A 19,707-nucleotide genomic window follows, 5' to 3' on the forward strand; every position below is an offset into this window, starting at 1 on the left:
TGCAAAATACCCAAGACCCACCGGCGCCATTCACACCTGCTCTCAGCTGGCGGGACCTCGGTGTGGAGTGGTCCGGTGGCAGCCTATGGGTGAGAGGGAGGGGATCAACCCCGGGGGGGGGGGGGGGGGTGCCTCCGTTGTGGCCTGGCCCGCAATCGGGTCCCACCAATCGGTGGGCCGGCCTCTCGGGCTGGATGTCTCCTTTCTTCCGCGCCGGCCCCTTTAGCCCGAAGCCATGTTGCGTCAGGGTTCGGTGTGGAAAAGGGAGACACTGCGCATGCGCGTGTTGGCACCGGTGCCACTGTGCATGCGCGGACCCAGCGGCACCCAGTTGACGCCAGGATCAGCAGCTGGAGCGGCGTGGGCCGCTCCAGTGCCGTGCTGGCCCCCTGTAGCGGCCAGAATTGCTGATCCTGAGGCCATGGTGACGCGATGGCGTTTTCGACGACATCAACACTTAGCCTCAGGATCAGAGAATCCTGACCCATGTTTTAGAATTAAAACCTACTGAACTGAAGAATGACATTGGGCCATATTTTCATCAATTGGGAACCACGATTTGGGTCATTTTCTTTTTTTTTAATTTAAAGCACCCCATTCATTTTTTTTCCAATTGAAGGGCAATTTAGCATGGCCAATTAACCTAACCTGCTCATATTTGGGTTGTGGGGTGAGACTAACGCAGACACAGGGAGAATGTGCAAACAACACACAGACAGTGACCCAAGGCCGGGATCAAACCTGGGTCCTCGGAGCCGTGAGGCAGCCCTGCTCACCACTATTCCACCATGCCGCCCCCGATTTGGGCCATTTTCTGACGTTGTGATCCTGAATTCTAAAAAGCAGCCTAGTCATCTGGTAATTTGTGGGAGTTTGGTGTTGGCTGAAATCGGGCCCACCACCTCCCATGCAGGTCTGAGGTGGCAACAATCAGACATTAAACATCCCCTTTGAAAAAAATACCCGTCTTGGAATCTCATAAAACTGTCAATCAAATATAGCCAGTGAAGAAACCTCTAATCCACACCTCTTAACCTTGTCGAAAGAATAATACAGGCATTGAATAACAACTTCAATAAAAGATAATTAGTTATTGCAAGCTAAGAAATCTGTCAATCAAACTAAGCTCCTCCTCTGCTTTTGAAAAGTGCGAACAACCCCCAACTGGAATGTGTCTTGGAACTCAATAAAACACTCACAATGAAACCATTTGGCAAAAAACTCTGGTTAATCTGAATTACGATTCCACACAGGAATATCTGTTTGCTTTGGAGCCACAGGTTTAGTACAAGCAGCAAAAGAGCCAGAAGATTTGCTACAATTTTTTTTAGTCTCAAGGCATGCAAAGCAGAATTCTACATGACACCTGGTGCATATGACATATTTGCACATATCTTTATGCTCTATGAGCATCCCACATGTAGGACACGCACGAATTTTAGGACAGTCTTGAATGCCACAGTTGCCATACATTATAACCTTTGTAACACAGTTTCGTAAGGTTTCCAGTTGGATGTTGGTGCATCCTTCATTGTCACATCGATCAGAGCGTCGTGCTTTTCCCTTCCATTGCTTCATACATTGCCAGCAGAATTCATAATTCTTTCCTTTCTCGGCCTTACAGATTGTACATCTCACATGGAGGCTTGTCAGATCCTTTCGTTCCACACAACTTTCACATCCAGGGCACTTGAAAAAAAAATTAACTATTCAGATAGAAAAAGTATTGAAAAGATATCAGGATTTGCAGGACCTAACCTTTTTCTTTCATAGTTTACTTTAAATGTATTTCCAGAGAATTATAAAACTCTGGCTAAATGATGTCTTTCAGCTGCAGCTCATACACTGTCCAGGCCATGCAAGACTGCATATGAGCAGTCACATGACTGACATGATGGGCTTACTAAGAGGTGCAGTAAGACAACTGCATTTCAAAGGAAAATGGTCACTTACCTGTGTTTACCTGTTGAAGAAAAAAATTGTCATATATATTGCACTGCCTTTAGCAGTGGAAATCACCATTGTTCTAAACTTTTATGCCGTTGGAATTTCAAAATGCTTCTGGTAACATAAGCAATTCCAGTTAGTTTTTTTTATTCACTCAAGTGGGCATCTCGGGCTGGGCCAGTATTTATTGCCCTTCAGGGGGCATTTGAGAGGTAACCATGTTGTTGTGGGTCTGGAGTCACATTTAGGCCAGACCAGGTGGAACATTAGTGAACCAGGTGGGTTTATTTTTACAACAATGGTTTCATGGTCATCATTAGGCTTTTAATTACAGATTTTTTATTGAATTCAAATTTCACCATCTGCAGTGACGAGATTTGAACCTTGGTCCCCAGAGCATTACCCTGGGTTTCCGGTTACTAGTCCACTGAAAATACCCCTACACCACAACCTCCCCTATGCATTCTCTATGCTCAATAAGCCAGCAAGTCACTGAACACTGTTCACAAGGAGACAACAGTTTATTAACTTCTTCATGGAGGGTAAAAATCATAGAGAAAAAGCACTGGGATTTATCCATTTTGCTGGATTCTTTGACATGCAGGCATTTCAGACTGCACAGACAGAGTCCTGTGTGATACCTGCAGTATATGTTGAGGGCGGAAAGGGTTAATTTGGGACTGGAGAAACAGTACACATGATGGTGTAAAAGGAGACTTATTTTGCCTTTAAAAAAAATATTCAATCAAGGGATGTGGGCTTTATAACTCAGTCAGCATTAATTAGCCATCCTCAAGTGTCCTTGCGAAGGTGGTGAGCTGCCTTCTTGAACCACTACAGTCCATGGCATCCACAGTACTAACTGAGTGGCTTGCTAGACCACGTCAGAGTGCATTTAAGAGTCAGTTGTGGGTCTGGAGACTGGGAGCAAGGGTTGTCTTTTGCTGGCTTGGAGAAGCACAAAATGATGAGTGGCTTCTGAGAACAGCAGCTGGTCCAGTTCAGCCGCTGGCGGCTGCTCAGTGTCTATGTGAGGCAGTGGCTGCGCGGAGGGTCCTCGGTGGGAGGAGGGGGCCGAGGGCAGCAGGAAAAGGCTATCCGCAGCGGGGAAAGGTGATGGAGCGCAGCGCTGGAGGCCTTTAAAATTGGCACTTGTAAGGGCGCCGAAGTTCAGCTTGCCCGGGGCGCCAGCAACCCTAGGGACGCTGCTGGTGAAAAGTATTTTTCTGCGAGCAGCTCAACAGATCATTAAGTATATGGGAAGAAAAGGGAATAAAAGAAAATACATAATAGGGCAACACAAGGTACACAATGTAACTACATAACACCAGCATTGGGTGAAGCATATGGGAGTGTAGTATTAATGAGGTCAGTCCATAAGACGGTCATTTAGAAGTCGGGTAATAGCGGGGAAGAAGCTGTTTTTTTAATCTATTTATGCATGTTCTCAGACTTTTGTAACTCCTGCCTGATGGAAGAAGTTGGAAGAGTGTGGGCGGGGTCTTTGATTATGCTGTCCACTTTCCCCAGGCAGCAGGAGGTGTAGATGGAGTTTATGGATGGGAGGTAGGTTCCTGTGATGGACTGGGCTGTGTTCACGAATCTCTGAAGTTTCTTGCGGTCTTGGGCAGTGCAGTTGCTATACTAGGCTGTGATGCAGCCAGATAGATGTTATCTATGGTGCATCTGTAAAAGTTGGAAAGAGTTAATGTGGACATGCCAAATTTCCTTAGTTTCCAAAGGAAGTATAGGCACTGTTGTGCTTTGTTGGTGGTAGCATCGACGTGGATGGACCAGGACAGATTTTTAGTGATGTGTACGCCTAGGAATTTGAAACTGCTACCCAACTTTACCTCGGCCCCATTGATGCTGACAGGGGTGTGTACAGTACTTTGCTTCCTGAAGTCAATGACCAGCTCTTTAGTTTTGCTGGCATTGGGGGATAGATTGTTGTCGCTGCAACACTCCACTAGGTTCTTTATCTCCCTCCTGTATTCTGACTCATCGTTATTCGAGATCCGGCCCACTATGGTCATATCATCAGCAAACCAGTAGATGGAACCAGATTTTGCCACGCAGTCATGTGTGTACAGGGAGTATAGTAGGGGGCTAAGTACACAGCCTTGCGGGGCCCCGGTGTTGAGGACTATTGTGGAGAAGGTGTTGTCGTTTATTCTTACTGATTGTGGTCTGTGGGTCATCAGAAAGTCGAGGATCTAGTTGCAGAGTGAGGAGTCAAGTCCCAGGTTTTTGAGCTTTGATATGAATTTGGCTGGGATTATGGTGTTGAAGGCGGAGCTGCAGTCAATAAATAGGAGTCTGATGTAAGAGTCCTTGTTGTCGAGATGCTCTAGGGATGAGTGTAGGGCCAGGGAGATGGCATCTGTTGTGGCCCGGTTGCAGTGGTATGTGAATTGCAGTGGATCAAGGCGTCTGGGAGTATGGAGTTGATGCGCTTCATGACCAACCTCTCAAAGCACTTCATTATGACTGATGTCAGGGCCACCGTCGGTAGTCATTGAGGCACATTGCCTGGTTCTTCTTTGGCACCAGTATGATGGTGGTCTTGTCTTGATCAGGCTGAACACCTTATGCGGACAGCTTGTCTCCCAGGAAGGTGATGCTATATACCCTGACTTGACGTTTTCTTTTATTATTTTTAGGGCCCTGATAAGCCATTTATCAAGCTCTTCCCAAGTCGGCCCCCAAATAATGTCATCCACATACACAAGGACCCCCGGAAATCCCTCAAGTCGAGATGATGCCAAATTACATTCTTAAAAAGCAATATCTCCCGAAGGGTGTGTTGAACGTGCACATTTTAGTGCTTTCTTTATCTAGTTTCAGTTGCCACAAGCCTTGTGATGTGTCCAATTTGCTGAAACAGGTTGCTCCTGTCATTTCACACGTTATCTCCTCCCTTTTGACATAGGGGAGAGTTCCCTTTTAATATTGAGATTCAAGTCATTTGGATCCATGCAGATTCTTAAGTCTCCATTATGCTTCTTTACACAGACCATGGAATTAACCCAGTCGGTAGGAGCTTCAAAATGCTTAATGAAACCCAAGGCAGTCATTCTCTCTAGCTCTGCCTTTAGTTTATCCCTTAATGGGGCAAGCACACGTCTTGGCGCCTGAATCACAGGCTTCACATCCTCCTTTAATTAAATCTTGTACATATATGGTATCATACCAAAACCTTGGAAAATTCCAGGGAAATCATTCAGTATGGAGTCTTCTGAGGAATGAGGGCCTGTTGCAGCATTGTTTGCACTATAGACTCATTGGACGAGCTGTAGCTCCTCACATGCCTCAACTCCAAATAAAGACTCACGGTTCGCTGCTACCACAGAAAATTTCAGCATGTAAATTTGTTTTTGACATCGACATCAAGCTCACATGCTCCTAACGACAAAATTTGTAATCTCTTAACAATACCGCTCTGGTAACTATCTATGGTTGAATTCACAACTTTTTTTACATCAGATTGGTTGATGAGGTTGCCCTCACACCAGTGTTGAGCTTGACTGTTATCACTGTGCCGTTTACCTTTAATGGCATTGTCAAATTTCTTTATGATTATCTTCCTTCAATTCACTATTGCTGCATATTGGTATGATTTGAGTCTCCTCGTGTTCGCTGGAGATCATGTCTACAAAGAATGTGTCCTCCAGGCACACTTCATCAATAGCGCTGATACTCTTTGTTTGTTCAGGACTTTTCCTTGAATAACATTGGGTTGCAAAATGATTCCTGCCATTACAGATGATATGTGTTTTTCCATAAACAGGGCATTGCCGTGGCAAATGCTGTTTGCCACATCGCGGACACAAAATGGAGGATCGGGCCAGCCGCTCAAAATGGCCGCCCGCTCTGGGAGCACGTTTCTTATTCAGCTGCGTCACCACACTAATGGTACCTGCTGCCACTTCTGCCTTTGTGCCAAAATGGCGGAGATTCAACATGATGAGCTGCTTTGCAGTAAGCTCACTACCCACAAGTCCTGAAAGACGTGCTGTTCGGTAATTTGAACATTCTGAATTCTCCCTCTGTGTACCCGAACAGGCGCCGGAATGTGGCGACTAGGGGATTTTTCCAGTAACTTCATTGCAGTGTTAATGTAAGCCTACCTGTGACAATAAAGATTATTATATTATTATTATTATAGTGTGACATATTTGAACCGCACTTTCAAGTTGCAGATCTATTTCCTGCAGAAGCCTCTCATGCACTTTATCATTGGAGATTCCGAAAACAATCTGATCTCATATCATTGATGACTGGGGTGTGCTGAAGTTGCACGACTGCGTCTTCAATCGCAAATCAGCGAGGAACCTATTGAATGCCTCCCCCACGTTCTAGGTGCGTGTACGGAATATATAGTGCTCAAAGGTTTCATTTTTATTAGGGGAATAATGGCGATCGAATTGTTTAAGCACTTCTTCAAAGCTTTTGCTGTCAGCCTCGTTTTCAAATCCCAAAGTATTGAAGATTTCAATTGCTTGGGGACCTGCTACAGTGAGCAGTAACGTGATACGCCTCTCGTCAGGCTGTGTCTGCGGACCAAGGGCTGCAACATAAGAGTTTAAACTGTTGCTTAAACATCTCCAATTCTCATCTACATGACCAGTAATCTGAAACTGTTGAGGTTCCTTGATGCCTTCCATCCCAGGCTTTGAAACTTTACCGCGCGTTGATCATCAGATGCCAGTAGCTTGCAAGGTTAGTAGCAAAGATGCGTTTTCGACTTCCGGTGGCGACCATGTGGCAGCTCCCGCTCAAGGCGATCTTTTTGGTCCTTTTCTCCGATTAACAGGTGGATATTTTGAAGGAAAAGGGTGCAGGACTGGTGGAGAAAGTCTGTACCTTACAAGGGATCGGCCCTACCAGCCCAACAGTCAATGGAGCAGTTGGTGGACTTTTTGAATGAAAAGTTGAATGACCAAACTTCAGGAACTATTACTGGTGGCAAATATAGCCATGGTCATGAAGTGGGTAGTGGGGGAGGGGTTGGTGTGGGAGCGGGTACAGGCGGTGTCTTGTACGGGCACAAGCTTAGAAGCACTGGTAACGGCACCTCTGCCATTCTCGCTGGCCCGGTACTCTACAAGCCCGGTGGTAGTGGCGGCTCTGAGAGTTTGGGAGCAGTGGTGGAAGCATATGGGAGTGGAGGGAATATCGGTGTGGGCTCCAATTTGTGCTAATCATCGGTTTGTCCCAGGGAGGCTAGATGGTGGGTTTCGGAGGCGGCACAGAGCAGGCATTGAGAGGCTGAGAGATCTTATTTATTGATGGGAGCTTTTTTTGTTGGAGGACCTGGAAGAGGAGTTTGAATTGCCCAGGGAGGGAATGGGTTTCGTTATCTGCAGGTGAGGGATTTTGTGCGAAGGCAGGTTTCGACCTTTCCGCTTCTACTGCCATAGAGGATACAGGATAAGATAGTTTCTAGAACGGGGTTGGGGAGGGGAAGGTATCAAAAATTTATTAAGAACTTATGGAGTGGGAGGAAATCCAGATAGGCGATGTAAAGTGCAAGTGGGAAGATGAGTTAGGAAATGTGTTAGAGGCAGGTCTGTGTGAGGATACTCTGAGCAGAGTCAACACATCCTCATCATGTGTTAGGCTCAGCCTGATACAATTCAAGGTGGTGCACCGGGCACACATGACAGTGGCCAGGATGAGCAGCTTTTTTGGGGTAGAGGTCAAGTGTTTGAGGTGTGCAGGAAGGCCCGCAAATCATGTCCACATGTTTTTGGCATGTCCGAAGCTTCGGGGATTCTGGCAGGGATTTGCGGATGTCATGTCTACGGTGCTAAAAAAAGAGGGTGGCACCGAGTCCCGAGGAGGCGATCTTTGGAGTGTCGGAAAACCCGGGAGTCCAGGGGGCGAGAGTGCCTGGCGTTTTGGCCTTTGCCTCCTTGGTAGCCCGGAGATGGATCTTATTGGCATGGACGGACCTTATTGGCAGAGCCCCGAAATCGGGGGTATGGGTGAGCGACATGGCTGGGTTTCTCATGCCTGAGAAAATCAAGTTCGCCCCGAGGGGATCAGTGTTAGGGTTCGTTCGAAGGTGGCAGCCATTTATCGGGTTCTTCGGGGAAAACTAAACTGTTTAGCAGATACAATAGGGGGGGGGGGGAAGTTAGTTCAGTTTGATGTGTTGGGTAAGCTGGGTCTGTGAGGACTGGGTTTACTGTAGCAGTGAGAAAGACAGGCTTCCAACACTTAAAGAAATGCAACTCTATTTTATTGAACTCTTAACTGTGGGTTGACACTATGCTGAGTTGACTGGAGACCTGAGGCTAACCTGACCAGACTATCTTACTACCACATGGTGGATGTTCTAGTTGTTGCTCACGGGCTCTGACTGTCTCAGAGGCTGCATCCCAAGAGAGCGGGAAAACTAATGCCCTCTGGCTTTATAGTGGCCGTGTCCTGTCTGGTGATTGGCTGCTGTGTTCTGTGTGTTCATTGGTCATCCTGTGTGTCAATCAATGCCTGTCTGTGCACCATCATATACTTGTGTGTATATTATGACACAGTTCAGTTCAGTTTAAGCGGGTATGGCGTGAAGAGATGGGGGGACTTGGAGAGTGCTTGTATAAGCCAAGTTGGCGGAGTATGGTTGTTGGTTGAGGGGGTGTTGCGCACTGAATTATGTTTCCATTTGTATTTGTATCTTTTGTTGTTGTAAAACCATGCCTTCATAAAATGTTTGTTAAAAAAAAAGAAACAATAGAATGGCAGGAGAAGGAGGACATTGAACTCTGGAGGAGCCGTGATGTGATGTTGGTTCTCTCTGTCCCCCTTGTTGGTTTGTTATTGTTGTTATTGTTCTGTTTTGTTTGGGGGGGGGGGGGGCAGAGAGGAACCTCTTTTCACTCCGGGGTCATTTTCCGTTCTTGTGGGGTTCTTTGGTGGGATGCTGGAGGATCATGCTGGGCGAGTGCACCATTTATTTTTTCTCCTATTGTTATTGCTGTTTGCACCATGGAAGTGTGCGCGCGGGGAGGGAGGGGAATTAGTGGGGGGTAGGATGTTTGGCGCCATGGGCAGGGGCTGCCAGGATAGCTGGGCAGGCTAATTCACATGAGCACAATGAGGGGTGAGCAGGTGGTTGGAGTGTTAGAAGGTGTTGGGTTTGGTGTTTTTCTGCGGTGGGTGGACTGCTGTCAGTGCTGTTGAAGTGCGATAAGAGAGGGGTCGGTGACCGTGGACATCTGAGGGCGGGCCTGGAGGGTCACATGACACGGGCTGGAGGCTGGCCCAAGAGGCACTATGGTTGATTGGCAGTGGGGAGGGGAACCAGTCTGATCACATGGAATGTGAGAGGACTGAATGGGCCGGTCAAGCGGTCACTCGTGTTCGCGCATTTGAGGAGCTTAAGGCTGGATGTGGAATTTTTACAGGAAACGCACCTGAAGATCGGGGATCAGACTAGGCCCAGGGAAGGGTGGGTAGGGCCGATCTTTCATTCAGGGTTAGCATGGGGTGGAGGTCCAAATAAAAAAGCAGGTAGTATTTGAGATGGGGAATATAGTGGCAGATTCGTGGAGGTTCGTGATGGTGAAAGGGAAACTGGAAGGGATGCCAGTGGTCCTGGTGAATGCCCCAAACTGGGACGATATCAAATTCATGAGGCGGGTGCTGGGGAAGATTCCGGATCTGGTCTCGAACCGGCTGATAATAGGGGCGGCATTTTAATACGGTTATTGAGCCGAAATTGGACCGGTCGAGTCCGCGGTCAGGGAGGGTATCGGCAATGGCGAGGGAGCTGAAAGGGTTTATGGAGTGCATGGGGGAAGTGGACCCATGGAAGTTTGGAATACCTCGGGCGAAGGAATTTTTGTTCTTCTCCCATGTACACAGGGTGTACTCCAGCATCGACTACTTCGTGATGGATAAGACTCTGTTGGCGGGGGTGGTCGGATCAGAATATTCAGCGATTGTGGTATTGGACCACATACCGCACTGGGTGGACTTGCAAGTCGACGGGGGAGGGGGGGCATAGCACCCGCAGTGGAGGCTAGACCTGGGACTATTAGCAGATGGGGAGGTGTGTGAGCGGGTGAGGGACACTATTCGGGGTACGTGGAGTTGAATGATATGGGTGAGGTTTCGACCGCCAAGCTATGGGAAGTGCATAAGTCAGTGGTCAGTGGGGAGTGTATATTGATCTGGGCATATAGGGACAAGACGGAGTGGGCAGAGATGGCCAGTCTGGTGGATAAGATCCTGCAGGTTGGTAGGAGGTATTCGGGGGCCCCGGAGGCTGGGCTGTTGAAAGAGTGACAGAAATTCCAGATAGTGTTTGGGCTGGTGTCTACAGGTAAGGCAGTGGGGCAGTTGTGGTGGGCCAGGGGGGCAGTCTATGAGTATGGGGAAAAGGTGAGTAGGATTTGGCACATCTACTGAGGAAGCAGGAGGCAGCGAGGGAGATCGGAAAGGTGAAAGCTTGGAGGGGAAATAGGGCCTTAGACGCGGTGGGGTGAACCGGGTTTTCGAGGACATCTACAAGTGATTAGATTATTCAAAGCTGTCGTTCAAGATAGTGCGGGTGAGTTTCAGGTATCTGGGCATCCAGGTGTTGTGGGGATGGGAGCAGCTACATAAATTGAATTTGGCTTGACTAGTGGAGCAAATGAAGGGGGCTTTTAAGAGGTGGGACGTGCTCCCACTGTCATTGGCGGGACGGATGCAGTCTATGACGGTAACGGTTCACCCAAGGTTTTTATTCATGTTCCAGAATCTCCCGATCTTCATTCCAAAGGCTTTTTAATGGAAGATTAATGCATTGATCTTGGCGTTTGTGTGGGCCCCACTGGTGAAGACGGTGTTGCTGGAGTGGGAACTTGAAAAAAATAAGATGCATTTTCTTTCTTATCCTTCAAAGTTATCTTTAGTGGTTCGGATTTTCTCATACAGAATCTTCTAGTTCTTAGTAAATCATCAAACCTGGTACCATGTCATGTTCTGTAGACTGGCCAAAGTGAATGGTGAACTACAGGACATCTAGTTTAAATTATTTATTGTAGAATTACTTGATAAGATAACTATGATAAATAAAATAATAAACTACTAACACTAATTAACTATTGTGGAAATACTGTAAAATGAGTCTATCCTCCAGCACGGCCTACTCCCAACTCCCGTGCCACCGAGTCAAGTGATGGGTTTACACTGCCACCTCGTGGTTGGAGGTCATGCATAACATTACGTACAAACATGCCTTATGCATATCATCACAGCCCTAAATATGAAATACAAGAGGTTTGTTTACCCATTTATATTCACAATATTTTGCAGCAGCAAGTGTAGAAACCCTCTCTTCAAAATATTGCTGCTCCTCATCATCCAACAACGCATGTCTTCGAACTTCCAAGTAGGACCATATCTTGTTACACTTCTGTGTATTGTTTTCCTTTGCAGCAGGGCAGTGGAAAGTGAAATGATTCTAGAATAGTTATTAAAATTGCACCATAAAGTATTATTTAAAACAAAATTTACTCTAAATGATGAGAGAACTGCGTGTGTTGCAAATGGGGTGGAGATGGAGCTCAGTGTCAACAACCATTCATATTAGGCTGGGAGTGAGGACTGAATTAGAGATGCCCTTGGTATTCTGGATAGGAACACAGGACAGGGGTAGGCCTTTCAGCCCATCAAGCTTGATCTGCCATTCAATATGATCATGGCTGATCGGACACTTCAATGTCTTTTACTTTCTCTATCCCCATAACACTTTATTTTATTGTTAATCAGAAATCTGTCAATCTTTGCTTCAAACATACACATTGACTGAGCTAATTGAGTGATTGCAAACCACATAATAGGAATTTTACTGACAAATGTCATGAGGTGGTTGTGGAATCTCCAAGCTTGAGATAACACTGGAAGTCATTATCTGAAGGATAAGTATGTGAACATGAGTTCGTATATTTAGGGTTGAATATTACCATAAAATATCATGTGTACCAATAGAGAAAGCAATTTTTAAAAAGATGAAAATATGTGCAAAACTGTCACACTGACCTGCTCTATGAGGCTCCGACACCAGGCAGTGAGTGATTTGGGGTCAACAGCATGGCCACAGGACATTTGCACTCTCAGAACAGTTGGATCATCATCTCCTAAAATCGACACTTTTCATTTACAGGCAATCTTATAATCTAACAGTATCACACTCCAAATTTAAATGATGCATTTTTAAAGCAAAAATATTCATGGCTTTTTAACTGCTTTTATTCTATGGGACTCAAACCTAAATTCAGCATTGTCCGTGTGGAGTTTCAACATTCTCCCTGTGTCTGCATGGGTTTCACTCACAAAACCCAAAGATGTTTTGGGGCAGCAGGGTAGCATGGTGGTTAGCATAAATGCTTCACAGCTCCAGGGTCCCAGGTTCGATTCCCGGCTGGGTCACTGTCTGTGTGGAGTCTGCATGTCCTCCCCCTGTGTGCGTGGGTTTCCTCCGGGTGCTCCGGTTTCCTCCAACAGTCCAAAGTTGTGCGGGTTAGGTGGATTGGCCATGCTAAATTGCCCGTAGTGTCCTAATAAAAGTAAGGTTAAGGGGGGGGTTGTTCGGTTACGGGTATAGGGTGGATACGTGGGTTTGAGTAGGGTGATCATGGCTCGGCACAACATTGAGGGCCGAAGGGTCTGTTCTGTGCTGTACTGTTCTATGTGCAGGGTAGGTGGATTGGTCATGCTAAATTTAGAATTGGAATTTTAAAAAAAACCCATAACCCTCCTGGTTCCCCAGTGTCGCAGTTAAGGGGTATCTCAATGACGTGCTGGGAATTCCCTCTAGGACATTCCCATATGAGGGTTTACCCAACAATTGCTCAGAAGTATTAACTCCATTTGGACTGGGCTGTGAATCATCTGACCAAAGTGATTCAAATTGCTAACTTTGGATAGTTCTGCAGGAAGTCCTCATTTTGTTGCTGCTCCATGAGAGTCAACACTCTCTCAATGGATGAGGCTGTGCACTCGGAGAACAAGGTCAACACAGTGCTCAAGCTTGGCTTGGACTCCTTCATGACAGAGACCATGGCACGCAAACCCTCAGGGATCTCTGCCACATCTCCCTGTGCATCCTGCTGGCCATCCAGCATTTGCTGCCTTATTGATGACTCCAGAGGCTCATCATCTGCTTAGACTCAGCATGGTCCTGATCACCAGCACTCCTCCAACTGCCAGAACCCTGGGCACTTGCTGCCTCCACCGCCTGCTCAAGTGAGCATGATGTTCTCTCACCATTGTGCATTACCAACTGATCCAATGCATTATTGTCTACCGTTGTGTCAGTATTTGCGCTGATGATTGGTGCTGAGAGAGTGCTGCGGCTGCATCTTCCATTATCGCCCAATCTGGGTCATATTTGTCATATCCCACAGAATCCATATCCATGATATGCAGCCTAGCGTATTGGTATCAATGGAATTACAGTGGCTCGGTGATTGGTGCATCACTGAAATCCTTATGAAACGACCCTACATTCTTTTCACCCCACCTGTCTTGCTTCAGGCCACTGAGCTCTTACCTTCCACAGAGACACTAGCCGCTCTGTGAATTGAGGACCTTCTTCCTCGCTCACATTAGAGCTCAAGGGTCCCAGGTCATGGCTGGTGAGAATCGCCATGTTCGGCTCCCCACCACCAGTGGCAGTTGTTATGGATACCTTTCCCCTGTAAGTGCAGAGCTCCATTCAATACTCAATCTTCCACCTCCACCCTGTTCCCCACCCTCCCTTCAGCCCCGTAAGACATGGATTTTCCCAACCCCTTTGCAAACCTGACCTTTTAGAACATAGAACATACAGTGCAGAAGGAGGCCATTCGACTCATCGAGTCTGCACCGACCCACTTGAGCCCTCACTTCCACCCTATCCCCGTAACCCAATAACCCCTCCTAACATTTTAGGACACTAAGGGCAATTTAGCATGGCCAATCCACCTAACCTGCACATCTTTGGGCTGTGGGAGGCAACCGGAGCACCTGGAGGAAACCCACGCAGACACGGGAGAACGTGCAGACTCCGCACAGGCAGTGACCCAGCGGGGAAGAGACGGGGTGCGAGCGCCTCATCCCTTTTATAGTGAGATACCACCCCTGAGTGTCCTGACTGCTCATTGGTCGTGTCCTATTCTATATGTTCATTAGCTGCCTGTCTGCATATCATTATCTGCATGTTTGCGTATCATGACATGGTCGTTGCTCCAGCTCTGCCCCTCTCTTTCTCGGGTTCACAGGGAAGACTTCACTCTTGCTCTGGTTGAGCTTGTAGACCGAGAAGGCTTCAAACTCTCCCAGGAGCTTCATGATCTCTTTTGTGCTGCTTTACGGATCTGAGATGTAGAGGAGCAGGTCATCCGCATAGAGCGAGACTCTGTGCTCTCTGTCTCCTCTTTGGATTCCCTTCCAGCTTCTCGCCGATCTGAGGGTGATCACCAATGGCTCAATTGCCAGGGCGAATAAGAGCAGCGACAGCGGGCATCCCTGCCTTGTGCCTCTGTGCAGCTGTAAATCTTCAGAGCTGGTAGTGTTGGTCTATACGCCCACCTTAGGGGCATTGTATAGGTGAACCCTATCCCTAGCCCAAACGCTCTAGTACCTCAGTGACATACTACCACTCGACTGTTGAAAAACATTTTCTGTGTCCAGGGAGATGTTCTCTCCCCGGATGGGGTCATTATCACTTCAGCAATTGTCTGATGTTCGCAGTTAGCTGTCAATCCTTGACAAAGCCTGTCTGGTCCTCTGCAACCACCTCTGGGTTGCAGTTCTCCAGCCACTGAGCCTGGATTTTCACATCCACATTGAGCAGCGAAATGGGTCTGTATGATCTGCATTCCATTGGGTCTTTGTCTTTTTTTTGGATATCAGCGATATGGTGGCTTTGGAGGTAGGGTGCCCCTCGTTAGCAAGTTTGCGGGGCCAGTGCCATCGCAAGTTCTTTATAGAAGTCCGCCGGGGCCTCGCCGGATCCGGAACTTTTCCCACCTGCATGGAGTTGATGCTCTTCATGATCTCTCCCAATCCTAGTGGTGCTTCCAGCCCTCTCCACCAATTGTCCCCAATGTCCAGTCCATCGAGGAACTGTTTCAGCCCTGAGTCCCTGTCAGCGGGCTCAGGGGTGTACAGCTCTCAGAAGAAGGCCTCGAACGGTTTGACCATCTTTTTTGGACCTAGCAGTCTGCCTCTGCTATCCTTCACCTGTGCTGTTTCCCTTGTGGCTGCCTCCTTTCTCAGCTGGTGAGCCAGGAGGCGGCTAGTCTTGTCTCCGTGTTCATGCCTGGTGGAGTTGGTGCACTGCCTTACTGGTGGATGCTCTATGGTCAGGGCCTCGGAGTAGTTTATGTTGACCTCCAGAATGGAGTCTATCAGTTGCTGCCTAGCCGTCCTCTTTTCCCTGTCTCTGCGTGCCTTATATCCAGTAATTTCTCCTCTAATCACAGCCTTCAGTGCCTCCCAGAACATGGAGGGTGAGACTTCCCCATTCTGGTTGTTGGTAATATACTCAGCTATGGCCTGTGATATTTTCCGGCAGAAGACCTTGTCGGCCAAGAGGGTCATGTCCAACATCTATGTGGTGCGCTGGACATGGCCCGTCTCCAACCTCACATCCACGTAGTCTGGAGCATGGTCGGAGATTACAATTGCAGAGTACTTCACTCTTACTATCTGTGGAAGCACCGACTTCCCCACTACAAAGAAGTCAATACGGGTATAGACCGTGTGTACTTGGGCAGCAGGGTAGCATGGTGGTTAGCATAAATGCTTCACAGCTCCAGGGTCCCAGGTTCGATTCCCGGCTGGGTCACTGTCTGTGTGGAGTCTGCACGTCCTCCCCCTGTGTGCGTGGGTTTCCTCCGGGTGCTCCGGTTTCCTCCCACAGTCCAAAGATGTGCAGGTTAGGTGGATTGGCCATGCTAAAATTGCCCGTAGTGTCCTAATAAAAAGTAAGGTTAAGGGCGGGTGTTGTTGGGTTACGGGTATAGGGTGGATACGTGGGTTTGAGTAGGGTGACCATGGCTCGGCACAACATTGAGGGCCGAAGGGCCTGTTCTGTGCTGTACTGTTCTATGTTCTATGTTCTAAAAAAGAAATTTCTTCTCACCTCGGTGCATGAACTGCCATGAGTCCATGGCCGTCTTTCCATGCCTGTCATTTTCCCCTTTCTGGGATTTGACCCATCCATCAGTGGGTCATATACATAGCTAAAGTCCCCCCCCATGATCAGGTGCACATCTATGTCGGGAATTTCCGCCATGGTCTTCTTTACAATTTCTGTATCATCCCAGTTGGGAGCATACACGTTCACCAGGACCACCGGTGCCCCGTTTAGGATACCGCTGACCATGTGCTATCCCCCTTGGTTTGTAACCGTCTTCATCGCCGTAAACACTGTCCTCTTATCAGTATGACTACCCCCCGCTGGTGCTCGTCCTGTAACATGAATGGTTTGTCTGTCCTGCCTATCACCTACTTTTCTCTCAGGTGTGTGTCATGTCAGCTTTCATACATTTTAGGTGGATGAAGACTCTGGGGGCGCAATTCTCCGCAACGGCGGAGAATCGGGAAAGAAAGCCGCCGTGTAAGAGGCCGTCTCTCACGGCGGCTTCGGTGCCCGGTCCCCGATTCTCCCCCCCGGGCGGGGCTACGAACGGGGCCCCTGGGTTCTCGGCCGCGCGCCAAGAATGACGCTTGGCTGGTGCCTGTATGACGTCAGCCGCGCATGCGCAGGTTGGCCGGCTCCAACCCGCACATGCGCGGATCACATCATCACACAGACGGCACGAACCCGCGCATGCGCGGTGCCATCTTTTCCCTTAGCCGCCCCGCAAGACGTGGCGGCTTGATCTTGCGGGGCGGCGGAGGGAAAATAGTGCGTCCGTTTTGGACGCAGGCCCGATGATCGGTGGGTACCGATCGAGGGCCTGTGCCCTCCCGAGCACGGCCGTGGTGCTCATTCCCCAATCGGGTGCCTAGAAGCCACAAACGGGCTTCTGGCGCCCGTTTCACGATGGTGGCGACCAGGTGTGGTTGCCGCCGTCGTGAAACGGTCGGAAACGGCCGGCCACTCGGCCCATCGGGCTCGGAGAATCGCCGTTCGCCATGAAATACGGCGAGCGGCGAGTGGGCAAGGGGGAGAATCGCGGGGGGGGGGGGTCGTAAAAAATGTCAGGAGGCCCTCCCACGATTCTCTCAGGCCGGGTGGGGAGCGGAGAATTCCGCCCTGGATCTTTTCACTGCACAGTTAAGTCTCCTGACATTCCAGATGACTATTCTGATGGGGGCTTTTGTCTCCCACTCCTGTGGGATCAACCATACATACCTTGTGGATGCGGCCCTGCACTCCAGGGTTTCCCTTTGTTAGAGAGCTATCCAAAATGGCTACGGTCACCGTATTCACCATGAGGCCGTGCCCCTGCGCTCCGGGGTTTCCCTTTGCCCAGGGACCACCCAAAATTGCCACCAACTTTGTGTATGCCACGTGGATGAGCACCTGCACTCAGGGGTTTCCCTTTGTTCAGGGACCCTCCAAAGTGGCTACTTGCGGTGCCAACTTGTTCCACGTTTCCAAGAGTGACTTTCTGAAGCCAGTCTAGAGCCCAGACCTCCCCCACCATGTCGTTTTGTTGCCCCTCCACACCTGCTTCCCCCACACCCCTTATCCCCCCCCCCCTCCCACTTCTGTTTATCCCTCTGCTTTCTCCCCACTTGGTGTTGTGTCCACCTCCTCTGCCAGCTAGTCTCTCCCTGGTTGGTGATGCACCGTGCACCCCCCCTCCCCTCACTCATACCACCTGCCACTAGCTTTCCCACTAGTGTGGTGGCCCTCCTCCTGGGGTTGGTCTGCCTTTGTTGGCTCTGCTAGTGTCCTCTCTATCTCCTCCTGACCCTCTCCTGGTGCTCCACTGTACTCGCCCCCTCCTTTCTGCGAGCTGGTAACCCCCATTAATAATGAGTCAGAGGAGTTCCGCGCAAAATTGTCCATTGATTCTTCTCTGCCTCATCTGTGCCTTCTTTATCTCTGTCTCCCTTGCTGTCTGTCTAGACTGTTCTTTTTGACGAACTCGTTCGCTTCTACTAGGGCAATAAAGTAATGTTCCTTGCCTTGGTATGTTACCCAGAGTCTGGCTGGTTACAACATCCCGAATTAAATTTTGTTTTTCTACAGGCTGATTTTACCCGATTAAATTTCTATCTGCGCTTTGCCAGGTCCACACTAATGCCCTGGTAGACTCTGATTTTGTGTCTCTCCCAGTTGCAAACCTTTGTCTGTCTGGCCTAGCGAATAAAGGAACTGGAGAAAGTCTTGATGGGCCAGAGTGACCGAATCGTCAATCGTCGCCCTGAAGGCTGAAATTAAGATGTTGGTGGCGACCCTCGGGAAGCTGAAAGGAAAGGTGGAGGACCAAGAAAATAAGTCGAGGCGGCAGAATATGAGAGTAGTGGGAATATGAGAGTAGGAAGCAAGGGTAGGGATCCGACCGACTACGTGGCCCAAATTCTGGGTAACCTAGGGGGTACAAAAACAAAATTTAATTCGGGATGTTGTACCCAGCCAGACTCTGGGTAACATACCAAGGCAAGGAACATTACTTTATTGTATTACTTTATTTCCCGGCCCTGGTATCTGCAGCTTGGCGATGACCGCTCTCGGCTGCTCCCCCGCCTTGGGTTTTGGTTGGACAGACCTGTGGACCCTGTCGATCTCCGGCAGCTTGGGGAAGTTGTTTCTACCCCCTAGGTCAAACATGACCCCGTACAGGAATCCTCCTCCATGTGTCCCCAAACTCACCAACCACCTCCACAATCTTGTCTACGCTGGAAAGGGGATCTTTTACATACAACAGCAGCCGTCCGCATATAGGGACACTCGCTGCTCCATACCCCCCCACTCTACACCCTACCGCTCTGTTGATGACCTCAGCGCAACAGCCAGTGGTTCCATTGCCAATGAAAAAGTAACGGAGAAAGTGGAAATTCCTGCCTTTTCCCCCTATACAGTCAAACTCCCCCGAACTTAATGCATTGGTACGAACACTTGTAGTGGGGGTCTTATACAACAATCTTATCCATGAGATAAACCTAGGTCCAAACCCAAACCGCTCCAACATCTCGATACTCCCATTCTACCCGGTTGAGCGCTTGCTCCACTTCTATGGAAATTATAACCTCCTGCTCCGAATCCGATGGGGACATCATCACCACATGTCTCCTTATATTGACCAACAATTGTCAGCCCTTCACAACCCCATCAGGTCTCCAGCAACTGTCTGCAGCAGATATTCCTCAAAGTGAGTTGCCAGCACCTTGGCCAATAACTTTGCATTGCATTCAATAGAAATATGGGCCAATATGACCCATACTCCTCTGGATCCTTATCATGCTTTAAGATTAGAGAGATAGAAGCCTGTGTCAATGTGGTCCCCCAAGATAACAAATCAGTAAACATCCCCAGTGCCCCAGTTCCGTTGCAAATCTTTTATAAAATTTCACTGGGAATCCGGCTGGTTCAGGAGCCTTCCCAGACTGCACAGAACCAATGCACCTCATAATTTCCTCCAGCCCGAGAGGAGCCTCCAGCCCCACTTCTCTCCACTTCCCACTTCCTATACATACCGGCGCGAGTCCCGCCACGCCGCTCCGACACCGTGCTGCCCATTCTCCGGCGACCGGAGAATCAATGGCAATCGTACCGGCGCGGCGCCAGTCGGGGGCCGTTGAAAGCGGCCCCTCGGCGATTCT

The 19,707-nt window shown here is 48.8% G+C and overlaps 1 protein-coding gene across 3 annotated transcripts in view; it reads right to left on the reverse strand.

The window, feature by feature from the left end:
• Positions 1 to 19,707, reverse strand: part of LOC119976365 (probable E3 ubiquitin-protein ligase ARI5) — a 48,319-nt gene that overhangs the window by 25,208 nt on the left and 3,404 nt on the right. The window contains exons 2-4 of one of the 3 annotated variants that reach the window (XM_038816850.1): positions 11,980 to 12,077; positions 11,228 to 11,401; positions 708 to 1,689 (exon numbers count right to left, since the gene is read on the reverse strand). The exons of the other annotated variants lie outside the window; for them this stretch is intronic. Coding sequence (XP_038672778.1) covers positions 1,228 to 1,689; positions 11,228 to 11,401; positions 11,980 to 12,077 — 734 coding nt within the window. The 3' untranslated portion in view covers positions 708 to 1,227. Of the gene's footprint in view, positions 1 to 707; positions 1,690 to 11,227; positions 11,402 to 11,979; positions 12,078 to 19,707 lie in introns of those variants that run through there. 3 annotated transcript variants of the gene reach the window in all.

This window comes from Scyliorhinus canicula, chromosome 13 (assembly GCF_902713615.1).
Source record: "Scyliorhinus canicula chromosome 13, sScyCan1.1, whole genome shotgun sequence".
Taxonomy (NCBI): Eukaryota; Metazoa; Chordata; class Chondrichthyes; order Carcharhiniformes; family Scyliorhinidae; genus Scyliorhinus; species Scyliorhinus canicula.